Here is a 23,434-nt window from a genome sequence, read left to right on the forward strand (position 1 = left end):
CACAGTTTAAAACCTCTTTTAATGACTAGACAGAAACATTAGGTGTGTTCAAATCAGACCACATGCCCAAAGTCAATCAGACTGCACAAACAGTTGTGGTTTTCTTCTGGGCTTCCAAATCCAGCAGAAAACTGATGGCTTCTGTAGCTCTCGGCTTCTCCTGTGTTCAGGAACCTGGACTTCCAGCCCCAGTCCTCGGTGGTGCAGCTCAGAACCTCTCAGCTGCTCTGCTGGCCACTGCCCTAATATTGCCATAAACTTTGGATGGAGGACTTCCTGCAGAAGAAGGCACAAATCTACTCAAGAAATGTAATCTGTCACAAAAATGGATGTGTTGTGCTCACACTGTGTTAAAAGAGGAGAACTAAGCCAAAGGGTGAGAAGGATGGGCAAGGTCAGTCACCATCTTACTGCAAGTGCAGAGCTCAACTTCTGCTTTGAGTGGGTTGCTCCCTCTGGCTTTTGAGACCGTTTAGGGAATGCTGTAGCTAAATCGAAATGCAGAACATCTTTCTGCAATGTGGTGAGGATTTTGGAGCCAGAAAGCAAGTCCTGGATTCCCTGCTTCTCCCCTAGATTTTTCTCTTAAGAGCAACAAGCCAACTGCCAGCAAGCTATTTACTCCAAATATAGGTGTGGACAGGACAGGGAAGAGGGTGAGAGCCATAAAGCAGTTTCTCAAACTGCAAGATTCATATGCAGTGAAGAATAAATAAGAGGACTTACCTAAAATTAGATTGCAAATTGCTGTTCGTGCCATTTTAATGTTCTGAAAAGATCCCAAAATATGAATTTTTCTGTAGAAAGAAAAGTAGCAGTAGTTAACAGTAACTGAAGAGATTGCACAGTTAATGGAGAACTGGAGGTTAGAGATAAATGTGGAATTTTTTATCAGTGTCCTAGTTTCTTTTCTACACTTGTAAACAAAAAAAAACCCAACCGAAACCCACAAAACCTACAACATAAGACTTGTGCTCTTCTAAATCCTTTAAAAATAGATTTTACCATTTGCAGATTTAACAGTGTAGCAGCTTCAGGAGGAAAACATTGCTGTGTTTGTGAGTTCAATTTTGATTATTCATAAGAAGGAATTCTTATGCTGTAGGGAGTGACTGAATTCTAGATGCGCTGATGACACTATCATTCTCATAATAAAAGGTCAAATAATTTGTATTCATTAAAATAGTCTCTTAAATATTTTTTCTTACTACTACTCTACAGTTTCATAAAATTTAAGTTATCTTTGTTTCTGGCATAGGACATGGATTAGCTGAGGGGTTGTGCTTTGCCTAGGAGGAAGTCAGTCTGTACTTACGTGTCAGCAAGAACGATGCGTGTCCTGGTCACATTTTCTATGGTGAATTTGGTTTTTCCACCTTTCCCTGCTATTCTCCCTATTGCTCTTGACAGATGATCTCCTTTCAAAGGTTTGACTGAAATGAGAATAGCATGACCAGGGTAACAGCAGTGGTGTGTATTCCTGTTAATACTTTCCTTGGTCAAGTTGCTGGAAACAACTTGTGCCAAGTACTACAAAACCAACTTCACTGGTCAACACAGATCCATCTGGATTTCAGCTTTTTTTTGACTAGTAGTGCACACTGCAGCCAGTGCTGACATGGGGTTTCTGGCTCGCAGAAGTCTCCTTTAGAACTGCAGAGAAAGGCACTGCACTTTGTGTTGAGGAAATGGAGTCAAAGTGCACCAAGCTAACACTGGTAGAAATAAAGTAGATCAGGTTTAGATCCTGCTCTACAGGGGACTCCAAGGAGTCCCAGTATTACATAAAATTAGATGTTTCTGACTTTCCTGATCCATGAGGGCAAGCGATAAAAGTGGAGCAGGGGGAAAGAAAAAACAAATCCATAGTAGCAGGATGCATACATGACTTCTTGAATGCTGCATCAGAAAATACTCACCGTCTGTAACTTCAAATGACTCCAGAAAAAGATCATCTAATCTGATGAGAGCAAGGGCATCCTAAAAGAGCAGGAGATTTGTTATCAGCAGTTATTTTTTCCAGTAACACAGTGAAAGCTGCTGTTCTCTTTATACACACAACCTAGTAAATAACAACTAAAGTTAAATCCACTTTTTTTTAACAGCAATACAAATATTTCCATCTAGAGAACCCTACACAGGCTTGGATGTCCCTGCATTCAGCCCTGCCTCCCTAGGGCTAGTGGATCCAGTACAGGTCTAGAGCAAGGAGCAGCCCCTGCAACACTGAAAAAAGTGGGTTTGTTTGCTCCAACAGGCCCAGTCCTATTTAGTATCTACTGATAATCTGGATGAGAGTCCACCTTTAGCAAATTCGCAGATGACACCAAGCTGCAAGCACAACTGGTGATCTGCTGAGGCTCAGAGGGCTCTGCAGAAGGACCTGGACAGGCTGGATAGATGGGCCAAATCCATTAATACAGGCTTTAGTAAATCCATGTGCCGGGTCCTACACTTTGGCCACAACAGCAACCAGGTAGAAAGGAACCTGGGGGTTCAGCTGACAGCTGGCTGAATACAAGCCAGCAGTGTACTGACATGGCCAAGAAAGCAAAGGGCATCCTGGCCTGGATCAGGAACAGTGTGGCCAGCAGGAGCAGGGAAGTCATTCTTCCCCTGTACTTTGCATTGGTTAGGCCATACCTTGACTATTATGTCCACTACTGTTTTGGGCACCCCAATTTAAGAAGGACTTTCAGATGCTCGAATGTGCCCAGAGAAGAGCAGCAAGGCTGATGAAGGGTCTGGAACAAAAGTCCTACGAGAAGTGGTTGAGGGAGCTGGAGGGGCTCAGCCTGGAGAGAAGGAGGCTCAGGGGAGACCTTATCACTCTGTACAACTGCCTGAAAGGAGAGTGTAGCCAGGTAGGGTTGGTCTCACCTCCCAGGCAACCAGGGACAGGACAAGAGAACACAGTCTCAAGCTGCACCAGGGGAAGTTCAGGCTGGATATCAGGAATAAGTACTTCACAGAAGGAGTGATTGGGAACTGGAATGGGCTTCCCAGGGAGCTGGTAGAGTCACCATCCCTGGAGGTGTTTAAAAAATAACTGGATGTGGCACTCAGTGCCATGGTTTAGTTGATAAAGTCATAGGTTGGACTTGATGATCTCAAAGGTCTTTTCTGACCTCGTTAATTCTGTGATTCTGTGAGTTTTGCACAGACTGGAGGTTATTGGCTTGGGCTTAAGAAAAATGAGCAGTCTCTACCAGTGCAGGGGACCTCAGAGAGAGATTATTCTTTTATGCTTGTCTCACACAACCTATGTTTTCTGTTTATGTGCTGTTTGTAGGCTACTTTTTTATCTGGCATTATCTTAAGAAACTGGATGTCTACTCCAGTCACAATTTCTAGAAAACATTGATTTCTAGAAAACCACCTAAGGATTTTTCTCTTTATTTCTTATTGTAATTTGCAGAGGCCAGGGACAGACCAGTAAACTGGAGCAATCTCTCAATCTGGTTGTTAGGAGACTCACCTCTACTTGAAATCCAAGTATAAAGGCTTTCACAAAATCAGCTGCTTTTGTCAGAGCACTGAGATCCTTTGTCTCTTGACAAGTCTGCAAGACAAGAAGTTATGTTTGCAAATTAAGACCAGGCAAGTTAGGATCAGAACTTTAAAGATCAGCCTGCACTTGGAGGGGAGAGAAGAGAAAAGCTGCTGAAAATCCACACCACCACTGACTGAGTAGAACCCTTTTGGTGGAGAAAACCCAAAAACAACACAAACTAAACGGCAACAGCAAACAGCAGGAAAAAGAGAAGGATGGTGACGGCAGGAGAGTTATTCTAATGACAATATCCTAAATATACCTTAGCAGATGAATGAAATTAATTTCAAAGTTTTATATTGATGATGGATATGGGCAAAATAAAATTACCTTGATTAAGAACAAAACTACCTTGTTTTTCACCAGACATCATTTCATATCAAAAGGTGGTGTTAAAAATCCCAGGGTTTTCTCCTGCACAGTTATGGAGTGAAACTGCAGGAGTTCCTGCTCCTCCCTACCTTTCCCCTGAGGTTATTTCTAGGAAATAAAGTAAATAAGGGATAATTCTGTCACCTTTCCTTCAATTCCTGCCATCAAACTTGTGATAACATTTCATCGTTAGGAAGCAAAATTCCTGTTGTATTTTCATTATTACATTGGAAAATCTCTCATGTCAGTGGTGCTAATACAGTGAGTTGTACGTCAAAACTTTAGATATGCCCTTAAAAATTCCTGGTGTGAACATTCCTCAAGAGGAATAAGGATAAAGAATGAGTATCTACAAGAATTACAGGTTTATAGTGGTGTCTGTGCCCTAAGGTATTCCATTGCAATCCATTAAAGAAAAATCACATGCTATTAAACTATGGGCCCTTACTGTCTGCCACAAACAAAGGCATTAGGAGATTCAGTGCCCCCTTAAAAGATACTGTTTACTTTCACGTCAGTATTTGGTAACCTTAAATAGCCGGAAAACATTGAATTACAAAATCGTATCTAAGACATGGATGAAAATTCTTCCTTCACGTACATAACTTTCTATAGTACATAACTTTCTCCTACAAAAACTCCCCCAACTTCTGCTGGCTCCTTCTGGAACGGATCTGTAGTTTTGGATTTTACTTGCAGTAATTACTTGTTCTAAGCAACAACTGCCAGATGTGATCCCTGGGGAGGTGACACCACACAGTTTCCATTTTTCCAAGCATTAAATGGGATTTACGACTTCTCTAGTCTTTAATCTGTGGACCAAGAACAACCATGAGAAGAGGCCCTGCTTTTCAGGAGGCAGAATCATAGAACGGTAAGAGGTTGGAGTGGACCATAAGATCATCTAGTGCCAACCCCCCTGCCACAGGAAGGGACATCTGTCACTAAACCAGGCTGCTCAAGGCCTTATCCAACCTGCTTTGAACACTGCCAGGGTTGGGGCAGCCCCGGGGAACCACCTCCAGTGTCTCACTACTCTCACAGTAAAAAAATCTTTCCCAACATCCAAACTAAATCTTCCTTCTTTCAATTTGTAAATGTAACTCCTTGTCCTGTCACTACAGTTCCTGACAAAGAGACCCTCTCCAGCTTCCTTGGAGGCCCCTTCAGACACTGGAAGGTGCTACGAGGTCTGCACACAACCTTCTCTTACCGGGGAAGGCCCAAGAAGTTGCTCCCCTTACCTTAATCTCAACATTTCTCGTTTTCAAGTTGAACCTGATTTGAAGCTGCAGATGCTCCACAATGGGCGTGAATATCTTCATCCAGTTCTCCTTAAGCGGCGTGTACCTGTTGGCCGGCACAGGGATCTTCCTCAGCTCACCTTTCCCAACCTGCCGGGGGCGAGACGCAGCAGGCCGTGAGGCGGGGGACAGCGGACATGCGGGAGCGGCGTTTCCCCGGCACCCCGCGTACCCCGAGCGCCTCGGCGGCCACGGGTGGGAACGCCGGCCGCTTGCTGGGCCGCGGTCCCGCCGTGTCCATGGCAGCTCCCGCCGCCGGCTCCTCGCCGCCCGCCCGCCGCTTCCTCCGGCTCCGCCGGGACACGACGCTGGTGAAGCCGCCGCTAGCGCCCGCCTCGGTCTCCATGCTGGCCGCGGAGCACACGTGGTACGGCTCTCGCCGGAAGGGGCCGCCGGGCGCTTCCGCCGCAGCCGCCGGGGCCGGGGAAGGAGCGGTGCGGGATGTCGGCGGTGCTGGGTCTGGAGCGGCCGCAGGTGGTGTCGCACGTCCAGCAGGCGCTGAGCTACACCGTGTTCGATTGCAAGTGGGTGCCCCGCAGCGCCCGCCTGATGTGCCTGGGCAGCGCCGCCCGCGGCACCGGCATCATCCAGCTGTACGAGCTGCACGGAGCCCGTCTGGAGGTGCTGCGGGAGGTGAGCACGGTCCCTCGGGAACAGCTGCCGGGACGTTTGTCCAGAGCCCGGGGATAAAAGACAGGAACTGATTTACGTGTTAAATGTGCTGATTCACTGATACCCTGTCGTTTCTTGATAAGAAACGCTCACCACAATTCCCTGAAAGGTTGTAGCCGGGTGGGAGTCTCTCTTTTCCCAGGCAACTGCTGACAGAACTTAAGCTGCTGAGGTTTCGATTTGACATTAGGAGGAATTTCCTCACAGAAAGGGTGATTAGACGTTGAAATGGGCTGCCCAGGGAGGTGATGGAGTCACCGTCCCTGGAGATGTTTAAGGGAAGACTGGATTTGGCACTCAGTGCCATGGTTTAGTTGACAACGTAGTGGCCGGTCACAGGTTGGACTCGACCATCTCAGAGGTCTTTTTCAACCTAACTGAGGCTGTGATTCTGCGATTTTGTTCACTGCTGTGTTTTGTAGGTTGTTTTCATGTGTTGTGTTATGGGTTTCTGGTTTATGCCTGTGTTTAGCTTTTTTGGGAGTGTTTTTTCGTTTGTTTGGTAATTGTTGTTTTTTTTTTTTTTTTGTTTTTTTTTTTTTTTTTGCTGGGGTTTGAGGTTGGTTGGTTGGGTTTTGGGGTTTTTTTGGCTGGTTGGTTGGTTTTTTGCTTTTTTGTTTGGTTGGTTTTTTTCTCTCAGATTGACCTCTGAGTGTTCACTTCTTCTGAGACATAGCAGTTCCTCAGGTGCATAAGGCCCCACTAGGCCACAAGCAGAGTGTTTTGAGTGTTTTCTTCCAGACCAGTAACCTCGGCCCTCTGCTTTTCTGTGCACAAGGATGAAACTCAAAGTGCAGCTTGCCTTCAATAACATTTTGGTAGTATTTTGCACCAAATATCCCATGTGTGTTTTGCTGACCCTTGCCCCTGTGCACTCTTTAGAACTGTGTGGCCTGCGGGTGTGTTTGCCTTTTCCATGTGCTGACACAGACATTTCCTTTCTTTAAAAGATCGAAAAGCCCAAGCCTATAAAATGTGGAACTTTTGGTGCTACATCTCTGCAGCAAAGATACTTAGCGACAGGAGATTTCGATGGAAACCTTAACATATGGTAAGCATTTTCTGGAAGCATTTTTACTTGATATTTTCCATGTCTGTCTGAACAGAGGTTTCTGTTTGTGGATTTTGCATGAGATGCTCTCCATGCTGCCCATGTGTGGTTGGGACCTAGTGCAGGCTTCGCTGGCTATTGTATTTGGACCATGCCTGTTTTGTAGAAACAACACAGAATTCTGCACCGTGTTTAATTCAGTGCTGCTTCACTCCCATCTTCTGTGTGCAGCTACAAAAACCTGTTAAAGTTCTGTGAGGTTATCCTCTGATAAAGGCTTTTGAATGGATGCATAAGTACAAACAAGAGGTTGTGTTCAACCTAAATTTCATGTCTAGATTAAATAAATATTTTTAATCTTGACATTTCAAATATTTCCTCTATGTCCCTGAATTATTGGTGTAATTAATGTCTAGGTAAATTTATGGTCAAATAAAGTAGGAGTGTCAAAAGGGGATTTTTTTATTATCATTATTATATTGCCCTGTGTCAAGGAGCTACTGGTTCTTGTTGGAATAGCAAGAATTACATGGACAGCTACTAGTTGAAATGTAAAATAAAATTCTGAAGGATTCTCAAAGAATGGGAATTGGTGGGAAAGAATCATGAAACTCATGCCTAGATACAATAGTCACCTATTATTACTGAAGTTAGCAGTAATAATGGTCACCTATTATTACTGAAGTTAGCAGTAGTCAGAGCTAGGTGGGGATCAATGAATCAAATTATTTTATGCACCTACTGAAAGTAAAGACACTTGTAGTATCTTGATCTGTAGTGTGATTCATTTTTGAGCCCAGCGTGTAAAACTGGTCCTGAGTGGTTGCTGTGGTGAATCTCACAACTGCCTTTACAAACAGGGAGGTTCAGAACAGAGCCAAATCTTTTGGAGCAGTCCAAAACAGTAGCCAAAGAAGGAATCAAACAAAGACTCATGGTTCTTAGTGGTGATATCCATATTTGTTCTCACCGTTAATCTGAGCTTTTATGATTTGTGCTCAAGTTTCCTTTCATTTTTATACATATCCTGAGTGTCAAGGAAAAATGCCATGTTTTCTGTTCTTTTTCTTTCTTGCCTAGGAATTTAGAAGCTCCTGAAATACCAGTGTATTCTGTGAAAGGTCATAAGGAAATCATAAACAGTATAGATGGTGTAGGTGGCTTAGGAATTGGGGAAGGTGCACCAGAAATTGTGACTGGCAGTCGAGATGGTGAGTTAGTGAACTCTGCAAGTCTTCCCAGTTCGTGTGAGCCTGCAAGCTCTTGATGGCAGGGCATAGTCTGCCATCTGAACTAGTTACAAGCTGTAGCAACTAGTTCTTTGTACACTGTCTTTTGAATCTTTCTTGGGACCCATTTTCTCTAATTCTTCTAGAAGCCACAGATAAGCAAAAGGTACTGTTGTCACTGGGCACGAGACAGAAGGAACACAAACCATAATAAATGCAAAATATCAGCCAGAGAAAATCTTTAACAAATGCTTTCACTCTGTTTCTGTGTAGTTCTGTGGTTCTTTCTTATGTCGACAAAACACAGTGCGGCTTGCTAGAGTTGAAAGAGTTGCTCCTGTCTTTTGAATGATTAAGATGAAAAGCAAAGGGCTTTCCTGGGAAGGTGAACACAGTATGACAATGTATTCCTAATACAAAATCTATTGTCTTTCTTTCCCAGGAACTGTGAAGGTGTGGGACCCAAGGCAGAAGGACACTCCTGTGGCTAATATGGAACCTGTACAGGGGGAGAGCAAAAGAGACTGCTGGACTGTGGCATTTGGTAATTGATCAGACTATGACCATTCCTCCCTCTCACATGACTGTGTTTTGATGATTGTCAATGTATTTCAGGATGTTATGGAATACTTTATTTTGTATGGATGTATAAGTAGCAGGTTTTACTTTTCTACACTTGAAAAATTATGTGTGGGTTTTTTTCTTCAAAATAAACCAGTTTTGTGGGTTTGTGATAGATGGGTTTTGGATTCATTCTCTAATCACTTTTGGTCACCGTTTGTAGTTGGACTTGATCATCTTGAAGGTCTTTTCCAACATAAATGATTAATGATTCTGTGGTTTCACAGGTAAGCTGTGCAAGCTTTATTTATATGCCTAGAAATGTAAAAATAGCGTATCTAGCTGTGTGGTCTGGAAGGAGTGTAAATGTTGCCATGTACAGGGAGCTCACCACTGTTGTAGTGTAGCTGCAGCTACCAAGCATGAAGCAGTTAATTTAAGAGAAGTCCCTTGATTAATTAAGAGCAAATTAAAGAAAACAGCAATGCTTGATGTGAGCTCTGCATTTTTCTTTGGAGAGAGCAAAGTTGCTTGTGTCCTACACAAGATTTTTCTAGACCCTTCAGGTTTGAAAAGCATCCGGTTCAGGACATCTGAATATGCCAACAACTTGTTGTTGTTGTTGTTGTTGTTGTATAAATGGAAGTTGAAACTGTAGGCCTGGAACTTCTGAAATTTACAGGCTAAAGAGGTTTTGTGTTTTCTGGTAAATTCTCTCTCTGTGTCCAGGTAATGCTTACAATCAAGAGGAACGTGTTGTATGTGCCGGATATGACAATGGGGACATTAAATTGTTTGACTTAAAAACCATGTCACTACGATGGGAGACCAACATTAAGAATGGGGTAAGGAAATCACAAAAGTGTTTTTCATTCCAGCTCCTATGTAGGATGGAAAAATCAAAAGGACTCTGTCTGTGTGAAACTTACCCAGAAGATGTTTCTGCTGAGATTGTACCAAGGAATAATTTTCTTTAGGTTCAGCATGTTGTACCCCTCTCATTCTTGATGAGGACATTTTTCAGTGGATTAATGTTTTCAGATCAACATGTTTATATCCTGTTTGATGATGATATTATTGTGGAATTAAGCAATGATTAATACATATTTACAAATTTCAAAACACCCATTTTTTTTAACAGTGACTAAATTACAAGACTGAATTTATCTTGTTCTATATCCAGGTTTGCAGTGTGGAGTTTGACAGAAAAGATATAAATATGAATAAGCTGGTGGCCACATCGCTTGAGGGAAAATTCCATGTTTTTGATATGAGAACTCAGCATCCAACCAAAGGTTTTGCTTCTGTTTCAGAGAAGGTATGGGGAGACTGAGAATTTCTTAATAAGAGACAAACTTTCTAAATTCTAAATTACTACAGGTGTAGTACAAATATGTAAGAAATGCCCAGGTTACTTCATAATTTTTTTGTTTTGTTTTGTTTGGTTCATGTTGCTTTTTTGGGTGGGTTTTTTGTTTTGTTGGGCTTTTTTTTGTTCTGTTTTGGTTTGGTTTTTTGTGGATTTTTTTGGGGTTTTTTTGTGGTTTTTTTTTTGGTTTTGGGTTTTTATTTGGGTTTTTTTGTTTGTTTGGTTGTTTTTTTTAGTGAACAAGATCTGGTGGTAATTCAAGAAAAGGCGCTTTTATTGTGAAGTTCTTTAGGACTTCCTTTTTTTAGAAAAGGCTGAGTTTCAACTTAGTATCTCTTAGTATTTTCTATACTATCATTCAGAGCAGATAAGGTGTTGGAGGTACTTGATTCTGAATCTAAGAATTTTTTTGGAGAATAAAACAATAAATTTAACTTATTTATTTATAAATAATTTTGTAATAAAATGTGAAAATAGAATTTGTTTTTCATTTAGCGCATTTAAGCTTTTCCTAGTGGACGTTTGCAGACAGATATACATTAAGTCAGAGGACGTGTTGGGTTTTTCCCGAAGTGGTTTCTGTTGCTATATGATCTTAGTTCCCTGACTGAGGTTTGAGTTGTTGACTGTGTTTTGTTTGCACAGTGTAATATAGTCCCTTCCAGTAATGATTTTAAGAGATATCATACAGTGAAATTAACCATCCACTATGGGAAGGCTGGCCTCTTTTCATACAGGTGATCTCTGTTTTAAGATTCTGTGTCCTTTCCAATGAAGTTCATCTCCAAATGACTTCTGTTCAATGCTGATTTCCTTTTGTTAGGCACAAAAATCTACAATTTGGCAGGTTCGGCACCTGCCACAGAACAGAGATATATTTATGACAAGTGGAGGATCTGGGAGCCTTCATCTCTGGAAATAGTAAGTGATCACTTCTCCAGCCAGGACTAAGAAATGAACCATTTAATGTTTTAAGAAAGAATCTTCCTGAAAATGATGAGTGGGGTCCGGCTTCCAACCTCATAATATGTGGTTAAAATTATTGCTTACAAATGCAGTAGAAAGGGTGATTTCAGTGTCAGTACGTGATCTGGAACCTTGAATTAATCCCTGAAAAAATGTTACAGCACAGGTGAATCTTGCCCTTGTTGTCTTCATGTAATGAAGATCTAATTATATCCTTGGTTAACAAGGTGAAAAATGGAAAAAAATGGGTTTCTTAAAATTCTAATATGGTATCAGTTACATCTGAGAAAAATATTGAAAGCCTTGACTTAACCATTCTTATATTTACATTTTCTTAGATTACATGGAAAAATAATTTAATAGTCCTAAATGCAATTAATTTGGTGCATTAAGTTTCAGAAGCATAGTTGTGATGAAAGTTTTCTGGCTGTGGTAAAAGCCAACCAATTAGAAAATGAAGATCTGTAGGATAGGGGTGTCAGGATTCAAAATTTACCACATCCTTTTTTCTTTCATGAAATGTCTACTAAAGTATGCAGTGTAGATATAGCTGGATATGATTATTCATTACTTTTAAGACATTTATTTGCCTTATCTGTAGAGCAGGAAATAAAGAGGATTATGATGTGTTTGTATCAATACATTTCTAAGTAGCTGTTTTTGTTTAATTTTCTCATTGGCAGTGAGTACCCAGCCCAGCGCTCGAAGAAAGATTCAGAAGGATCTGAGATGGGGGTGGCAGGGTCTCTTAGTCTCTTGCAGAATGTGACTCTGTCAACACAGCCCATCTCTAGCCTGGACTGGAGCCCTGACAAAAAGGGACTTTGTGTCTGTGGGGCTTTTGACCAAACTGTGAGGGTGCTGATAGTTACAAAGCTTAACAAAATTTGACAAGAAAACTAGAATTTCTGATGAGAAAGCAATATAGTTTGCAGTCTGTAAATATGGGTGGGGGAGCCGTTCTATTTCTAATTTAATTTCTTCTTTAATAAAACTGGATTAAAGAAATAGAAGCCAGATTTTTCTATTGAAAGATCAGATACGTGCAATCAGAGTTGTTTGGCTGATTGTGCTGTCATGACTTGAAGTTGCCTGGGCACAAAATTTAACCTTCTAGAAATGTGAATTTACAATGAAAATAAAATGTGCCTTTGTGTTAACACAGCTCTGTACTTGTAGAGTTCACTTGGGTTTGTGTTCAGTTTATTCATATTGCAAATCTCTTCATGCTTGTTAAATGCTTTGGCTTTATTATATATAGTGTTGTCCATGTGCATTCATGCAGTGGGAACCACTACAGAAACTTGTTGTCTTACTGGATTTATTAATTAGAATGTTTGTTAAAGTGACTTAGGATTCTTTACTACAATGGAGAAATTATAACAAAGGCTAAAGTACTCAGGTTTAAAGGAGTAAAGTTTTTATTGAAGATCATACTGAAATTAAACTATCGAGTAAAATGCACTGTTTTATTATTTTAGTTGGGTTTCCTATTAAGTTTATATGTTCTGTTGCTTTTATATCTGTTTTCAACTTGATATTCTACAAATAAAATTGTGTAGTGTTTTCTTTATATGAACAAAGTATATTATTCAAACATCCAGAGATTTAGAGAAGTAATGTATAGAAAAACCTAACAGGCTAATAGAACCTAAACTTTGTGGAATGGAGAAATCCTTCATGCCTCTGTAGCAGAGGGTGGGCAGGAGGAACATTACAGTAGACCATAAGCAAAGTGTGTCTGTGGAAGTCCTTGGTTTTAGTAGGTCACTGATACTCTCCTCTACAAACTTACGTTCTTGTATTTCATATTTATCAAGGGCCAGCAGGGATGAAAACACAGGCAATGTAGGCTAAATATTTTGTGGAAGACAAAGATTTATGAGATTCATTTGTCTTCCCTAAGACTTGATGGTTTGCTTTTAAGTGTAATATTTAGTATCTGATTTTTTTGACCCAAGTAATCCTATCTCCTTTTGTACGTGGTGTTATATTGAGAGCATATTCTGAAATTATTTCAAATGTTGCCCTTCTTAAGGTGCATTCCAGCAGGAGGGAACCATTACTCTGTACTCTTGGCTGCAGCTTTGGGGGTGTGGAATTCAAAGAATTCAAGTGCTTTGGGTCTAAAATGCACTGTTCAAAGACGGCTTCCATTAGCTTTGTGCTGTAAATAAAATATACTCACTGAAAGGTGTGAAAGGCTGTGGAAATAGGTAGAAGTAAGTTTTCTCTCTTTAACAGTAACTAAATCAACCACAGAGTGAGGGAAGAAAAAACTCTCAGTGTAGGTACCTGCAAGGGAAAACAAAATCTCCTGAGCATAGGACTGGGCTCTTGGTGCTATTTTTATGTACTTGTCCTGCAGCAAAAATGTCCCTTTTTTATTCAAACAATTCTGGGGAGATCTCCTAGTTGGATACAACTTAGAGCAAGAGCTATTAAACAACAATTCTTAAAGCTCCATAGGCCTCAAAAATCTGAAATGTATGTTATCTCTGTGCACTTAATTTTGAGATTCATTTTATTCCTTGTTTTGTAAATGAAGGAATGTGTTCCCCTCATGAGTAGAGGGGAACACATAGTTTCATGAAAACATGACAATTTGCATATAAGGAGGTTGCAAAAAACTGAGAGCTGGAGGAAAGCACAGATGGAAGGTGGTGTGTCCTTGTTCCTTAAAGGTAAGTGGCTGTACCTGTGTACCTGCAAAATGAAAGACAATTACTGTCTGGAGAGAAGAGCTGTTGCTTGTGCCTGTACTGTGCATCATCTCCTCAGCAGATTGGATTTCTGCTTCTTCGAGGCTAAACCAGAAAAAGCTGCCTGTAGCAGCCCAGCCTGCTCTATTTATAGTCCTTCCCCTTCTTGCTGAAGTGTGGCACCTTGCCTCTGCAGCCTGCAGAGCTGAAGTGTGTTCTAAATAAAATCATAATGCATCTGAGATGTCATGCCCAGACCAAATGCTCTCTGACGCAGCTCCGAGGAGTGCTCTGGAAAACCCCTGCCTCGCCCAAGGCCAAGAAATGGAATGTGCTCCCAAATTTGGAGTGACTGCATTTAACAAGTGTATCTGCCTGGCAGCTCTCGCTTGTTTCCTGTGCAAACCACCCCTGTGTGCTCATGGAAGAAAAAAATCTGTTTACAGGCATGACTGCAGCCCATGTACAGGGACATATTACACACTTTTGGGTTTGTGCTTTGTGGGTTTTTAATGAGATGCTGCCCAAATCCTCATCAATCAGGTTTGGGTCTTCTGTTTCACACCAGTATAGTTCTTTTGAATTTCACAATTTATACAGGTCCTTGGAGATTACAGCCCTCCAAGGTTTCCATGCATGGAGTCAGTATTTGCATACAATATATAGTTTTCATCACAAAAAAATAAAGGTAATTTACAGTTGAGGCATGACTTGGAGCAAATTTTAAGCAATGTAAGGCAAGTTGTAACCCTGTATGGGAAGCTACAATGCTGTAGCTCTCATCTTTTCACAACCACTAATTCTGTTAGGGACATCATGGAATTGGTACAAAGAAGGAAGATTGGGAATTGCACAGAAAAAGAAAGAAAGAAAGACGTGCAGACACAGCTTGTCAATACAGTTAAATTCATCTTCTCCAAATTATTGCTTTCAAATAGATCTGATAGCAGAGAGGGATTTTTGGTTAAGCTGACTGATCTGTAAGAGGCTCGTGGCCTGCATTTTCAACTCTGTAATGAAGTTGTCTAAAGTTGGTATTGACAAAGCAGCAGGAAAATACACTGATTTACTGCTTTTTTACCCCATTATTAATCCTGCATTTTCTTGCTTGTGATGCTGTTACTGTTGAATTTTCAGTAGCATTCACTTTAAACAGAACTGCCCACTCCTCAAAAATGTTCAGACCACAGTCTGTAGGTCTAGCATGTATTTAAAGCCTTTATACATGCCAAATATTGTGTAGTACCAAACTCAAATCCCAGTACATTGGGCAAGGGCAGCTGTTTACTCAGGCAGGAGCCAAGAGCTGCACTTGGAGTGCAGCACCAAGCATGGCTGTGGGACTGCCTCTGGCAGTGCAGGTTCAGCCCAGAGGAAAGACCAGATGGGATTTCTGTGGATCTGGGCCAGAGCTATGTGGCGACTTGGTGATGGTGACCAGTTCTAGCCTTGGCTGTGACATGTTTCCATTCCTTCTGGCCTTTTTGGGAGCACCTGATTTCCACAGCACAGCTTGCCTTGGGAGTTGCACAACATTGACACACAGAGGACACTGGATTAATGTTTCCTGATGGCTGCAAGAGTATCCAGAGTCTCAAGGGCACTGAGTAGCTGCCCCACATTCTGGTCTCTTTCCTCCTCAGCCACCAATAAGACAATTGTCACGAAATTTTTGCAGGATCCTGCAGGAAAGGTGATCACAGCAGGGCATCTCTTCCCAATAGTATTCTTCAGTATTACATTCTTACATGATCTGGGCCAACTGGCCCAGTACTTTGCTGGTGTGATTCAGGACTATAGCATGAGCAGGAGCTGCTTCTAATAGGCAATATGTGTGTGGCAGCCCTGCTTTGGAGACTAGCTCAATTTCACAGTATGGGCCCACATTTTATCAATCAGTCAGTCTCTGAGGCAAAGAGTGAGCCCACTGATGTTTAGCTTAGTACAACTACAACCTCTGGGACAGATTTCTCTTCAAAGAGTAATTTTCTCTCTTTCCAAGAGATCTCCCCTTCTCCTGCCTGTACTCCCCTGCCTCCGTGATCTTAGTTAAATCTTCTGTCACCATCTCCATGTCTGGGGATTTGCAGAGGGAGCTGAGGTGCAAAACCATGTAAGGACACATGTAAGTTCCCTCTTCTGTTATGCCTAGCAGTAAAAATAGCCTGTGCAGAATGTATGGGTTGAGGTTCCCTTCCCAGAACAATGTCTCTTCCCACTCTTCTCAATGTGCAGGCGGCCATCCAAGGCTGACACTCTCTGCTTCACACCCTGACCTCCTTCTGGAGTAGCTATGTAGGTTAAGGAGTGTTTTGATTTTCTAGAGCCTAATGATGGTGACAGAAAGATTGAGCCTTTATAGGTGAAAAACAGGGGGGTACGCCAACAAGTCAGATAACTTGGTGGAAATCTGTTAAAGATCATCCATTCAGGGTGAAGAGGCAGATGAAAGACTCTATACGCAGCTGAGCATTTCACAATTGCTAGTCCTTGTTCTTGTGGGGGACTTCAACTTAACAGATGTCTTCTAGAAATATAGCAGAGAGAAAATAGTTGAGAAGGTTCCTGAAGTGTGCAGCTCCACAAAGAGTGTTGGCTAGACCTTGGGAAAAAAAGAGAGTTTATGACCTGTGGAAGAAGGGGCAGGAAACTCAGGAGGACAAGAACGTCGTGAAGTTTTATGGTGGGAGAAAATTAGAAGGGCCAAAGCCCAAATGTAACTTTACCTGTCAACTACCACACAATAAAAAAATCCTTCTTAAATAAATTAGCAACAAATGGAGGGCTAAGGAGAATCTCCATCCTTTATTGGATGCCAGAGGAAACACAGTGACAAAGGATGAAAGTAAAGGCTGAGGTACTTATTGCCTTGTTTGCCTCAGTCCTGAGTAGAAGACCACAAGTCTTACAAGAAGCAGCTGAAGGAGCTGGGGTTGTCTAGCCCCAACTCTGGAGAAAAGAAGGCCCAAGGGAGACCTTATTGCTCTGAAAGGAGATTGTAGCCAGATGAGGGTTTGGATATTCTAGGTAACAAGCAACAGGATAAGGAAATGGCCTCAGCTTGTGCCAGGAAAGATTCAGAGTCGATATTTGGAAAACTTTCTTTGCTGTGGTGAAGACATGGTAATCAAGCTTTGGAAAAGCCTGCCCAGGGAAATGGTGAAGTCACCATCCCTAGTGGTATTTAAAAGGACCATGTAGATGTGGCACTTAGAGACATGGTTTAGTGGTGGGCTTGGCAGTCCTGGGTTAACTTGATGACCTTTCCTAAGGATTCCTTTCTAAACAGTGGTATGATTATATGGTTCTTCAGAATGACAGTGAAGCTGAATATTCTTCATCACTATGAAAAGTCCATCAGCAGCATAAATAAGCACAAGCAAGCTCTCCTAGGTTGCTTGTGATTTTAAGGTTATGAAACATTGAAAACATTCTGAAGTGAGAGGACGTGTGGGTTGCAGAAGAGCAGTAAAAACCCACAGAACTGCACAGCAATTGAGACATGATGGGACCTTTTCATGTGACCGTGGATCAGAAATAGTAGCTCAGCCTGTTCACCAGATTACATTGTAGCAGTTGCTCCCTATTAGATTGACTGTTACAGCTTTGCAGCTGAAACTAGCCTTTCCTTCAAGTAAATTTCTGGTTAACTCTATAAGTCCCAGTTGCTTTTGGAGTGTCTACTTACAGTAAAACTCACCACTGGCAAAATTCAGGTAGATGCAGCTAATGAAACCAGTTCAGTTGCCTCCCATGCTAAACCTTTCATTTTTAGGTCATCAGTCTTCCTGCAGAGATGACAGAAACTCTCCTTGTTTCTTTCTAGCGCAGCTCAACCAGGCAGGACTTTCTGGCCTGTTCAGCAGATGTGAGGGACAGTCACTCCTGCCTTGCAGAAGACTGTGATAGCACAGGCCTGTGGCATCTTTATATCCAGCAGTGTTTTCCCTTCCTCCCACATCCTGCTGTTGCAGAGTGCATAAGGAACATAGCAGCAGCCACACTGGTTTAGGCCAAAGATTTCTATCCTGCTTCTTCAGGGGGTATGTGCAGATAAATATTAAATAAATATTAAAAAACACTTTAAAATGACAACTACAATTTGGGTCCTAAGTTTAATTTACTCCTAAAGTTGTCTTAGGCTTTCTGCTAAAAGAGAGTATAAAATACATGATTATATTGGATTTGGGCACAAAAGCTAACAAGTGAGACAGGTGGAATTCTAATGCATTTAAAAATAAACCTCAATTTCTAATACAATTTGCTTCCAATCTTAGTAAAAGAGAGATAGTGTAAAAAAATTACAGTTTTACATACTAATTGGAAGAAATGCAATCTTAGAATAGTATCAGAACAAATATTCTACACATGATAGATTGCTTTCAATTTATTTCTACAGTTTCCATATAGAAATGTATTGAAGCTAATATATATATATACATTCAGTAAATAAGCCTTTGTGTATAAAGTAACCTAGTACTTCACCACATCCTGTAATTTAATCTAGCTGGCATGAACACGAGCTCTTTTGATCTGTACCAACTAGCACTATCTTAGTGTAGATCTCATACTCCCTATCTGTTGTGCTAAAAACGCTGTAATTAGAGGGCTTAAGCTAGTCTTATTGAATTATATTATTTTTCCTCCCTAAACCAAAGATACATCAATCTCAGTTTCCTTCTTTCTGTGTACTTTTGCATCTGTATTCTGTATTTTGATTAGAAATCTTATGTTTTCAAAAGAGAAAAGAGTCTGTGTTCAGTAGGTTTAAAGCCATTCTAATTCAATCTGAGTGCAGAAAAAAGGCACTTCCAGAGCATTTTAACTGAAAGGTGAGTCTAAGTTCACTTGGGCTCAGGCTGCCACACATGCTGCCCCTAAGTTCAGCAAAATGTAACAGAACATGGAAAATTTTGGAGGTTACATTTCTTTTCCACTGTGCTAACGTCACCACTATAGGATTTTTAGTTGCTGAAAATGTGGGTTAGCCTCAAGACTCTCTTCCCCTTCTCACCCCATCTAGCAAGTAAGAAAAACAAATCTGGCAACCAGATAGATACCTTGGTCTCTCTGGTCTCACCATGTGCATCGTAATAAATCACTGTAAAATCTCTAACTGTGCCATCCCTCCCTGCATACATCTAGTCTCAGCAGAATTCAGGCAGAGACAATTTCCCACAAACAGGGCATTGAGCCAGGTAGCTGCCTGTCACTGTCCTTTTAGGAATGTCTGTCTTCTGATTTACCAGAGGAAACATTGGGTACTCACCCTTCATCCACCAAGGAACAAGTGCACGTCAGGCGACACTGGCAAGCAGATGGATGTTTGTGCTTCAGTTTATTCCTGCTACACCCTATGCCCACACTGGGATTGCAGATTTATTAGATTACACTGCAAATTCATTAGATTGCAAATTCATTAGATTACACTGCCAAGAAGTGGGCCTCACAATAACAAAATGTCTATTCCAAAAGACCCAAGGTGCCCTTCAGACACATGTGTACTAGACACATGAACATCTCCTGTTGGGATTTTAGCTGACTAGAGACTGGAAAAGTACAAAGCCGTGGCTAATTCTAAATCTTGCACCTGCAAAGATAACATGTCCTTGGGCCTAGCGGAGTATGATAAAGAAATAGACAGCGAGACGTGAGAAGTAGAGAATGTAGGCCCTAAGGAATGAGGAAGAGTTAATGGTATAGTTTAACCAATAGATTGCTTGGCTTACAGAATATTCATAAGCTTATTATTTGCTGTATAAGTGTTTGATGCTTTCTTCAATAAACTGGACCTGTGATGAACCATCTGGTGTCCTGGTCTCCTTCCTTCAACAATCTCCCAGACTGGTCTGCTTGCCAAATTTTTAGTCTGATTTTAGAGTCTGTATTTTTATCCTGCCAATGGTTTATTAACCTTTTTGTTACAAGTAGCTTCTTAGTAATCTTTGTTATATTCTCACCAGATTCACAGCAGAAGAATATAGGCTAAATTTTTTCATTTACATTGTCTTATGCATGACATCTCCCACAGCTTTTTCAGTGGCGTTGTTTCAGGGAGATGGAGTTGCCACAGCTGGTCTGTACATCAGGCTCTGGTTCTTTGCATGACCCAGGCTGTATAGTGATTCCAGTGAGGCCAAGACTACAGGATTTGGCCTCCACTTTGCTCCACAAAGAACTTAGACTTTGCAGGAATCATTATGTTGTATGTACAGTTGATGAGATGCATCATAATAATGCAGTAATTATTTTAAAGATGCTTGTCACTTTGCTTCGGCAAAAATATTCAGGGTTGTTTGATCTTGTTTCAGGAATGATTGAGAAAAATCAATAATCATTCATAGACCTCTCAAATTAAATGGTTTCCATTAAGTACCAGATGCCAGTACAGCTTTTTGTGGATAGACTTGTCTATAGATATCCATATATAAAATAATAATATATTTTCAGAGTGGCACCAGCATAAACCATTTGCATTATATGAGCTGTATCTCAGTCAGATTTTGGCTGGGATAAATGTGGATTCTTAACTCCTCACTCACTGCTCCAGAAAACCAAACAAGCAGTGCAGCCTTTAAGCAGAAAATGAATGCTTTTATACCTAATAATCTCCTGAGTGAATTGGCTCAAGAAATTCCAAGACTTGGCACTCAGTGTAGGCACTCAGTGGAGGAACTCCATTAACTGAACAAAAGTATAAATCTGTCCAGAGCCAGTAGCAGCAAATCTACAACAAATGTAAACCAGTAGAAGGAGACAGAGCCACACTGTATGACCAGGGAATACAGAGCACAATCTGTACTGCATTAATGCTCTGCATGGTTACAATCTTCTACAAACAGAGTTGGCTGAATCTGAACATTGATCAGCACGTGTTGCATTTCCCTTTGATCTTGTAATTGAAACAAAATATTGTGTTTAGGAAATAAGACTCTGGCAACAATTTCTACCTAATATTTGGCAAATCAATTAGTCTATCAATCAAATCCCCTCTCTGTATTTCCGGGTCTGTGACATGTGAATACTGAGGTACGAATGAACTAAACATATGTTAAGTGTTCTAACCTCCTTTTACACATTTGGCATACTTGAATTGCAAAGTATTATTCTATTTAGGAGTGCAGGTCTTGCTAATTCTCTGTTACCCTTCAGACTGTTCCATTTCTGAATATTTTTTAAAGAAAACTCTCCTAAATTCCCTTTTATTTACAGTGCATAATTTTGTACTTGTACTAGTAAAAATGAGCATGAGGAAATAATTAAGACTGTGTTTTTTGAAAATAAGAAATGTCTACGAAAATGCAGTGAAAAAATTTTATTATTACAACAAAATATTTGCACACAGTAGGGATACCATTCTCTACCCCAGTGATTCTACCACCTGTACGTGTCCCACATATGGCTGAAAGGCTCTTAAATAATCCCTGTGTTTGCTGCTTTTATAATACACATTTGCAGCCACTTTTGATTGAAACTGAGAAGTTAAACTTTCAAATCTCTTGCAGGAAAAGGAGGCAAGATGTAAACAAGTAACAATGTCATCTGAAGATTTTTAGATATGCTTCCAACTGGGACTAGGTAGAAAGACTCTCATTTGCAGTACACACTGATCTAATTAGAATTGACATAGCATAGCACTTAGATGATGTAAACCAGCTTATTAAAAGGAAGCTCACTTTTGTGGTATTTTTTTAAGTATTGAAGGTGCAGGGAAGTGCACTGGAGCTAGGTAAGATCCCCAAGTTCTACTCCTGTTTCCCCTAGAGATATAACTCTACTTTCCCCAGCCTTGAACTGGTCCTTCTCCAGACAGGACCTGTTTTTCTCTTTCTCTAGATACTCTGTTGCTGAGCAAGCCAGCTCAGCACATTTTCCTCAAGCAACCAGCCAAACCTTAGTCAGCCACATGCAGGCTCCTGGTAACCTACTGAGAGGAGGCCCTCTTAACTATGATGAAGGACTCCAGCGATCTTATCTTGGAGGGGATAGGCTTCAAAACCTAATTTACAATAATCCTCAGATGAGCTTGTGAACAGGAGGCAAAAAGAGGTCTTTGGCAAGTGATGGCAATACTGTTGATGCAGATACTGACTTCTGCTTTACTATTTATCAGAATGTAAACCTGTAAAATGCGGATCTTATCTTTTGGAGCCACAGATGTGTTGGTACAATCTTCCAGTCAGTGAGCTCTTGCAGTGGAGAAATATTAATCCACTGCATTTTGAACCCAGATTTATTTGCTGAAATCTTATAGAATCCTAGAATAGCTTGGGTTGGAAGGGACCTTAGGGTTCCTCTAGTTCCAATCCCTGCCATTGGCAGGGATACATTTCACTGGACCAGGCTGCTTAGAGCCCCTGCAGCCTGGCTTGGAACACTTCAAGGGATGGGACATTCACTTCTCTGGACAACCTGCTCCAGTGCCTCACCACCCTCACAGTCAAGAATTTTTTCCTAATACCTAATCTAAAACCACGCTTGCTTTGGATCCATTCCCTCTTGTCCTGTCATCACATGCCCTTGTAAAACGTCCCGCTCTTTCTTGTGGGTTCCCTTCAGGAACTGGAGGCAGCAAATAGATCACCCCTAAGCCACTTTTCCAGGCTGAACCAATTCCCTTGTAGAAGAGGTGCTCTGTCTTTCCAATTCCTGTGGTAGCCTCATTTGGACTAGTGGAGAAACACAGTGGAAAACACAGCAAATAACACAACTGGAAACCAACTCTCACTTGAGGGTGAGGTGAAGATGTGCAGTGTCAGGCAGGAACCAGTGCCGACCCCCTGGGATGACTCCATGCAATCTCTGGCTTTAGGAGACCATCTCTACACACAGTTTGTGTCTCCTTTTTTCCAGGAAGCAACTGCAAGAGCTTGGGAACAGCTGGAGATATGTCATGCTGGCTGTTTACCTTCTCCATTCAGAGAAGCCAGCCGCTGGAAAGCATGTTTCTGCTTTAAAAGAGCATCTCCCTTCCCACTGTAGAATCCCAGAAGATAAGGGTCCAATGTATAACTGGATGGCTGTGGAACCAATGAATCAGACAGGAATCACATCAGACATGAATTCTTGGTAATAGCAAAAGACTGTTGGTATTACACACCGTGAAGAAGAACAAGTTGTGACTGGAGAAGGGGGCCACGAGGAGGTAGGGTACCACTTTTCTCAGACAAACATCCTTGCTTAAGTTCTTGGAGATAAGCACAATAAACCACAATGCAAGCAGAGGAATGAGGCCAAGACGGGCATGCGCTGTAGGAGGGATCAAGACCCTTGATAGAACAGACTGCATGAGAACTAATTTACACAGAAAGAGAGAAACGAGTCTTCAGGGCAGTGAAACCTATCCATAAAAAGGTATCCTTGCCCTGAACATTAGCTGGATCCCTTTCCCTTTCCCTCTCTCTTTCTCTCTCTTCCCCCTTTAATTCTTCTCCTCCTTTCTCTCTTCCCTGTGCCCCTTCTCCTTTCTGTAAAACCCCCTGCCGTGCGCTTTCCGTGCATGTCAGGGACTAACTTACACCAACTCCTATGACGAGTCCATGACTTCCTAATCAAATTTTCTGGTTGTTTGCGGGCCCAATTGCCTGGCTCCCTTCCGACCAAGCGCACTAACGAGATTGGAATCGTTTCCCCTTAAGGCTGCCTCGCCACAGCG

The 23,434-nt window shown here is 41.5% G+C and overlaps 2 protein-coding genes and 1 long non-coding RNA gene across 4 annotated transcripts; 1 reads left to right on the plus strand and 2 right to left on the minus strand.

The window, feature by feature from the left end:
• On the minus strand, positions 1 to 5,590 carry PNO1 (partner of NOB1 homolog). Its single transcript, XM_063152286.1, has 7 exons — positions 5,402 to 5,590; positions 5,170 to 5,319; positions 3,479 to 3,562; positions 1,920 to 1,980; positions 1,316 to 1,433; positions 727 to 797; positions 1 to 276 (listed from the first exon to the last, which is right to left on the minus strand). Exons 1-7 carry the CDS (start codon positions 5,573 to 5,575, stop codon positions 209 to 211), a joined length of 726 nt encoding a protein of 241 aa, XP_063008356.1. The 5' UTR covers positions 5,576 to 5,590; the 3' UTR covers positions 1 to 208.
• Positions 5,591 to 5,629: 39 nt separating this feature from the next.
• Positions 5,630 to 12,237, plus strand: DNAAF10 (dynein axonemal assembly factor 10). 2 transcript variants are annotated; one of them, XM_063152280.1, is made up of 8 exons: positions 5,630 to 5,862; positions 6,852 to 6,952; positions 8,033 to 8,163; positions 8,624 to 8,725; positions 9,472 to 9,587; positions 9,926 to 10,060; positions 10,935 to 11,032; positions 11,761 to 12,237. In XM_063152280.1, exons 1-8 carry the CDS (start codon positions 5,671 to 5,673, stop codon positions 11,966 to 11,968), a joined length of 1,083 nt encoding a protein of 360 aa, XP_063008350.1. In that variant the 5' UTR covers positions 5,630 to 5,670; the 3' UTR covers positions 11,969 to 12,237. The 2 variants fall into 2 exon arrangements, with proteins under 2 accessions (XP_063008350.1, XP_063008351.1); XM_063152281.1 differs by lacking the exon at positions 5,630 to 5,862 and adding an exon at positions 6,534 to 6,719.
• An 8,842-nt stretch (positions 12,238 to 21,079) lies between these two features.
• Positions 21,080 to 23,431, minus strand: LOC134416795 (uncharacterized). The gene is made up of 2 exons (XR_010027394.1): positions 23,298 to 23,431; positions 21,080 to 22,799 (listed from the first exon to the last, which is right to left on the minus strand). It is a non-coding gene; the product is annotated as an uncharacterized LOC134416795 (long non-coding RNA).
• Between the last annotated feature and the right edge of the window lie 3 nt (positions 23,432 to 23,434).

The sequence above is a fragment of the Melospiza melodia genome, chromosome 3, assembly GCF_035770615.1.
Source record: "Melospiza melodia melodia isolate bMelMel2 chromosome 3, bMelMel2.pri, whole genome shotgun sequence".
In the NCBI taxonomy this organism is placed as follows: domain Eukaryota; kingdom Metazoa; phylum Chordata; class Aves; order Passeriformes; family Passerellidae; genus Melospiza; species Melospiza melodia.